Genomic DNA, 6,776 nt, shown 5'->3' with positions numbered 1-6,776 from the left:
AATTCGAGGTGTCCCGGACCGCGGACTTGGAGTCCGAGATAGAGACCCTAAAACAAGATATTCAGACCAGAGATCAGATAATCAAGGCTCGGGACATGGATATGGCTCAAGCCCGGAAGCTGGCAGATACATCTCATGCTCAAGCACTTGAAAGTGAGAAGACCCTCGACAGAGTACTGAGCAATCTGACCGAGGCTAACGAAGCCAAAACGGCACTGTCTTCCCGGGTGGCAAACTTGGAGCGGGAGAAGGACTCGCTGGTGGCCGATAAGCAATCTCTGTCTGAGAAAAGGAAAGAAATTCAAGCTCAGTGTAAGAGGCTTCGGAAGAAGGGTCATCACTATAAGTCCAAGTCCCGGCGTTTCAAGAAACAACTCGCTCTGGTTCCTTGGCTTCGAGGCCTTAGTTGGGGCCGAGGATCCAATTGTGGTTTCGAGAGCTTGAGGACCATGCTCCTTCATCCGGAAGTTTTCAAGGTTGATCCCGAGACTGTGACTCCTGAACTTCTTGAGTTGCCCGAGACAGCAACCAAGGAGCTGCAGAATCTGGGAGTGGAATTTTTCCCGGACGTGGAGGACTGGACTGAGGATGCTCCCAATCCTTATCGAGATGACTTAACCTCGGGACCCTCTGTCTCGGAATGTACTCCCGGTAGGGAAGAAACCGAGGAACCTGGGGCTGGTGATGATGGGGACTCGACAGGGAGCCCACTTTTGTAATATATTTATTCTTCTTTTGGGCCGGTTGTACTTTGAAATGAAAACTAATGTAACCCGGTTGGCTTATGACATAGAATTAATTTTTATACTTTGGTATTTTGATGTGTTCACATAAACTTTTGTTTCGCTTATGCTACCGAGTTGTATTTGATCTGGTCTGGTTTGATTTGAACCGAGACATTCCTTAATGACTTCGGACAAATTTGGTGATTTGTCCGAGTCAATATTGAGGATATGATCGGTGCGTGCTCTGGGTCGATTGTATTTCAAACCGAGGGAGCGACGCTTTGATTTGATCTGGTCTGGTTTGATTTGAACCGAGACATTCCTTAATGACTTCGGACAAATTTGGTGATTTGTCCGAGTCAATATTGAGGATATGTCCGGTGCGTGCTCCGGGTCGGTTGTAGTTCGAACCGAGGGAGCGACGCTTTGATTTGATCTGGTCTGGTTTAATTTGAACTGAGATTCCATGCTTTGAATTGAACTGTGAATAAACATACATTGGTGGTGCCAACTTGGTAACAACAGTAAACATAGTACAAGCAATTCACATAAAATACTTCTTCAAATGGTCGGCGTTCCAGGCTCTTGGTAATTCTTTGCCGGTCGTATCAATCAAATGGTATGCCCCTTTGTCGTGGCATCGTATAACTCTGTATGGGCCTTCCCATTTTGCTCTGAGCTTTCCCTCGATTGGATCTTTGGTGATCGGGCTTACTTTTCTCAGAACCCAATCTCCGAGTTGGAACTTTCGTGGGCTTACTTTTTTGTTGAAGTAACGGGCAGCTCGATCTTGGTACGCAGCCCATGTTACCTGCGCTTCATCTCTTCTTTCTTGTAGCAAATCCAGATTGAGCTTGATTCCTTCGTCGTTGAGTCCCGGATTGTAGTGTGATACTCGGAAGCTGGGTGATCCGACTTCAGCAGGGATAATTGCCTCTGAACCGTAAGTTAAAGAGAAAGGAGTAGCCCCGGTGGGAGTGCGTGTCGTGGTGCGGTAGGCCCAAAGTACCTCGGGTACATATTCTGCCCAAGCTCCTTTCTTTTTGCCGAGCTTCTTCTTTGTGTTCTGAGAAGAGTCTTGTTCGTAGCTTCCACTTGTCCGTTCGCCGGTGGATATATCGGGGTTGAGTAATAATTTCTGATACGGAGTTCGGCTCACCATTTTCGAAACGGTCCACAGTCGAACTGTTTTCCGTTGTCGGTAACAAAAGCGTGTGGGATACCGAATCGACATATGATTGAATTCCAGAGGAATTTTACTACGTTGGCGGTAGTGATAGTGGCGAGTACCTCAGCTTCAGCCCACTTGGTGAAGTAGTCTACCGCGACAAGCAGGAATTTCCGCCTACCTTTTCCCGGTGGCATAGGCCCGACTATGTCGACCCCCCATTTTGCGAATGGCCACGGCGAAGTGATAGGGCTCAGTTTTTCAGGGGGTTGCTTCATCACCCGGGCAAACCTCTGACATTTGTCGCACTTTCGGACGATTTTGACTGAATCCTTATTCATTGTTGGCCAGTAGTATCCGGCTCTCATTGCTTTGTGTGCCAACATCCGAGAGCCAGAATGGTTCCCGCAGACCCCTTCGTGTATTTCCTTTATTATGTATTCTGCCTCGGAACTTTTAAGAGGCGGAAGGGGTTTTCTTCCCTTTAGTATGTATGGGCCAGAATTACAGCCCATCAGAATCATTCTCGGCTAACTTCAGAGAATGATTACTTAAAGTCGGTAATTTACCAGTGCCACGTTAATTTCAATGACGGTAAATTACCGACCTCGTACCAACCAGGGAAGAAAACCCACTACCTACACGATCGCTACTACTTAGGAAGGCGTCCCCACGATCTAAGAGCAGTTGAGGACCGACTTGGCCACGATCGTGAGGGCGGTTGAGAACCGATTCCAGAAGTGGTCGTGAAGCACTACTCTCCACGATCTCCAGACGGTTGAAGACCAACCTGGCCACGATCGTAAAGCGTGTGCCTTAATCCCACAATTCGAGCGGTCGACAAGTGCTCCAAACCTGACACGTGATCCAATGAAAGAACCAGATCGTTCGCAACATGACATGTATAAATACCTCACTACTGAACAGGTAATTTAGATTGCTCATTGTGATACAAGGGTGATATACACTTAAGATAAAAACTGACAAAGGCATCGGAGTGGGATTGTCGGATTCCCCCCGACGTAGTTTGTTTTATTTACAGGATAACGAAGATAGGCTCTTTCAGGGAATCCGAAAAGATGGAGCACTAATGGCTGATATAGCCAGGAAGCCCCCTCAGAATTTAGATGGCTTTATGAGTATAGCCGAGAAGTACATTAACCAGGAGGAGACACTCCGAGCTCTGTTGGGACCCGAGAGAACTCGCCCATCCACCTCCGGGAATCCAAAAAAGAAGAATCTTCGGAAGGAAGAACGGAAGCGGGTTCCAGAAGAAGAGGCGAGGCCAAAGCGGGATCAGGAGTCCCTAAGGGGTCACAACTGGACACCCCTCAATGCACCCATTATGGATGTTCTCCTAGAAATAAAACGAGACCCGACGTACCGAAAACCCAGACCGGTGCTCGCAAATCCTCATTCACGATACGCCGACCAGTATTGTGCGTTTCATGACACTACCGGGCATCGCACAGAAGCCTGCATATCCTTGAGACTTCTGATTGAACGCTTCATAGAAAACGGAAAACTTGTCCGTTTCCTCGCAGATCAGAGAATTCAGCAGAACCCGGAGCACGGCAATCGCCCCCATCAGAATCGGTTCCATCAGGATCAAAACAATCCCCGGGATGATCGAGGAAGAAATCAAGAAAGGGGAAGGGAACCAGAACGCAGGCCAGAACGGCAGGAAAACCTTCCGGAAATACAAACGATTTCGGGGGGTTTCGGAGGAGGCGGGGAGTCTAGCTCGGCGCGGAAGGTATATGCAAGGCAGCTACGGGATTTCGAGGTATACTCGGTGCAGAAACCTCCAAAGTCCCAAAAACAAGACGCACAAGTGATCGGGTTCTCGGATGATGATTACGCAGGGGTATCTCTTCCACATACCGACGCTCTGGTACTGAGTCTGGAAATAGCCAACCACAAAATACACCGCGTCTTGGTTGACACAGGAAGCTCGGCTGACATCCTTTACAGGTCAGCCTTCGAGCGAATGAAGATCGATCGAAGTAAGGTGATCCCGACGAGATATTCGCTTGTGGGATTCACAGGAGAGCAAGTGCTCCCACTCGGGTCCATTGAGCTTCCGGTCACAGCAGGAATGTACCCGAGGCAGAGGACGGTGATGGTTCGGTTCTTAATAATCAACCGACCATCGGCCTACAACGCCATCCTCGGGAGAACAGCTCTCAATGAATTTAGGGCTGTGACCTCAACCCCTCACCTGAGCATGAAATTCCCCACCGAAGATATAAAGCAAAGGCCGACCGGTTCCATAATCAGATTCTTGCTTTCACTCGAGTTCGAGATCGAACCTAGGTTAATGGATTTAGGTGGGGTTTTGTTTCCCTTAAAGAATTCGTGCTTAACCCTCCGACGCCTTCCCCAAATTTTGCCGGGTTGAATTATACCGACTTTATGGATGTTCCAGAGCAGGCTATCTTGGAGCTACGGGAAATTGGCCGAGACTTGATTCCTGATGTCCCGTACTGGGTTGGTGAAGATGTCGAAATAGCTGATGAGGTGACTGAGCCGGCAGACTTAGGTGCTTCGACTAAGGCCGCTGAAATTGAGGCTCCTGATAGCCAAGTTCCTGAGGAACCGAGTGCAGATAGAACTTAGCACGCCTTTTGTTTCGGTGTTTTCGTTGACCTTTGCTTTTCCATGTTAATAACATTCGGAAAACTTATTTGGAAAACGTATATTGGTGTTGTATATATTTTACTTTATTCTTCCGCATACTCATACTTTTACACTTAGCCAATTTTGGCTAAGTGTAAATTTTTGATTTGAGCCTAAGTTTATCAGGCTGTTTTATTTTATTCTTGAATTTTGATTCAGAATATTGAACTTCGAATTTGAAATCTTTAAATTTGATTTGGATCTAAGACCCTGACCGGTTTGAATCCCCTCAACGTGATTCAAAACTCAGAGCTTGACCGACTTGAATCCCCTCAACGTGATTCAAGCTTCGGCATTGGTCCGGTTTGAATCCCCTCAACGTGATTCAAAACTCGGAGCTTGACCGACTTGAATCCCCTCAACGTGATTCAAGCCTCGGCATTGGTCCGGTTTGAATCCCCTCAACGTGATTCAAAACTCGGAGCTTGACCGGTTTGAATCCCCTCAACGTGATTCAAAACTCGGAGCTTGACCGACTTGAATCCCCTCAACGTGATTCAAGCCTCGGCATTGGTCCGGTTTGAATCCCCTCAACGTGATTCAAAACTCGGAGCTTGACCGACTTGAATCCCCTTAACGTGATTCAAGCCTTGGCATTGGTCCGGTTTGAATCCCCTCAACGTGATTCAAAACTCGGAGCTTGACCGGTTTGAATCCCCTCAACGTGATTCAAAACTCGGAGCTTGACCGACTTGAATCCCCTCAACGTGATTCAAGCCTCAATCTTGCGAATGTTGTATTTGGATATAATATGCTGTCTGAATTTGCATTTTATTGATAAACATTAAGTCTAAAAATAAACAGATTACATATAATATAACCGGAATTACATATAATATTTCCGGAGATGCTCGGCATTCCATGGTCTTTGCAGCTTTTTCCCGTTTGTATCTTCAAGATGGTACGCTCCTTTTGGATTGCTTTTAATAACTCGGAATGGTCCTTCCCAGACCGGCCCCAGCTTCCCTTCTGTGGGGTCCTTGGCTGCCGCAGTAATCCTCCATAGCACCCAATCGCCAGCATTGAACGATCGGGGCTTTACCCTTTTGTTATAATTCTGAGCTGCCTTTTCTTGATAAGCGGCAGTTCTGACTTTCGCATCTGCTCGTTTTTCTTCCAGAAGATCTAGGTGTAGCTTTAATCCTATGTTGTTGAACCCGGGATTATAGTGCTGAATGCGGAAGCTTGGGGAACCAATTTCAACTGGTATCATCGCTTCGACCCCGAAGGCTAGTGAGTAAGGAGTTTCGGAAGTTGCCGAGCTGACTGTCGTCCAGTACGACCACATAACTTCCGGTAAGTACTCTACCCATCCTCCCTTACGCTTCGGGAGTTTTTTCTTCAATATTTTCACCAGAGTTTTGTTTGTCGCTTTGACCTGCCCATTTGACTGGGGATAATATACCGACGAGAAAAAATGTCGAATCTTGAGCTCATCGCACCACTCCTGGAATGGCTTGCAGTTGAATTGTGTTCCATTGTCAGTTATTAGGGCGTAAGGTATCCCAAATCTACATATGATTGCCTTCCAGAGGAAATTTTTAATTGCCCCGGTCGTGATAGTCATTAAAGGCTCTGCTTCTGCCCATTTGGTGAAGTAATCTACTGCAACCACTAGGAATCTGCAATTCCCCTTTCCGGTGGGCATGGGCTCTACAATGTCAACCCCCCATTGGGCAAACGGCCATGGTGAAGAAACCAAGCTAAGTTCTGCTGGTGGTTTGGTTTGTAACCTGGCGAACCTTTGGCACTTGTCACACCTTTGGACCATTTCCATTGACTCTTGATTCATCGTTGGCCAATAGTAGCCCGCTCGTACAGCCTTGTGTGCCAACATTCTACCCCCCGAGTGACTGCCACAGACTCCCTCATGAATTTCCTTTAACACGTACTTGGCCTCAGTCCCCGAGAGGCACTTTAATAATGAGAGTGAATAGCCTCGGCGATATAGAATGTTGTCGACAAGAGTGTATCGTGCTGACTGCATCCGAATTTTCCGAGCCTCCCTTTTGTCATTTGGCAGTTGTCCATTTTTGAGATATTCAATCATGTACCTTGCCCATTCAGGAATTACGTAGGCGTTATCGATCTGCATTACCGATCCGACATCCTCCACGGAAGGTTTGTTCAGAATGATAACCCGGTGTTTTGAAGCTGAAATTATTTCGTCCGTTGCTGATCCCAGCCGAGCTAATGCGTCGGCT

The 6,776-nt window shown here is 47.2% G+C and overlaps 2 protein-coding genes across 2 annotated transcripts; one reads left to right on the top strand and one right to left on the bottom strand.

Moving 5' to 3' along the window:
- Positions 1–1,269: 1,269 nt before the first annotated feature.
- On the bottom strand, positions 1,270–1,887 carry LOC133882023 (uncharacterized). The gene has a single exon (XM_062321106.1). The coding sequence runs from the start codon at positions 1,885–1,887 to the stop codon at positions 1,270–1,272; it is 618 nt and encodes a 205-aa protein (XP_062177090.1).
- A 1,096-nt stretch (positions 1,888–2,983) lies between these two features.
- LOC133882022 (uncharacterized) lies at positions 2,984–4,512 on the top strand. The gene is made up of 2 exons (XM_062321105.1): positions 2,984–4,223; positions 4,322–4,512. The coding sequence occupies exons 1-2, from the start codon at positions 2,984–2,986 to the stop codon at positions 4,510–4,512; spliced, it is 1,431 nt and encodes a 476-aa protein (XP_062177089.1).
- The last annotated feature ends 2,264 nt before the right edge of the window (positions 4,513–6,776 follow it).

This window comes from Alnus glutinosa, chromosome 11, assembly GCF_958979055.1.
Source record: "Alnus glutinosa chromosome 11, dhAlnGlut1.1, whole genome shotgun sequence".
Taxonomy (NCBI): domain Eukaryota; kingdom Viridiplantae; phylum Streptophyta; class Magnoliopsida; order Fagales; family Betulaceae; genus Alnus; species Alnus glutinosa.
Note: the sequence above shows the minus strand (reverse complement) of the source record. Positions and strands in the feature narration are given on the sequence as shown.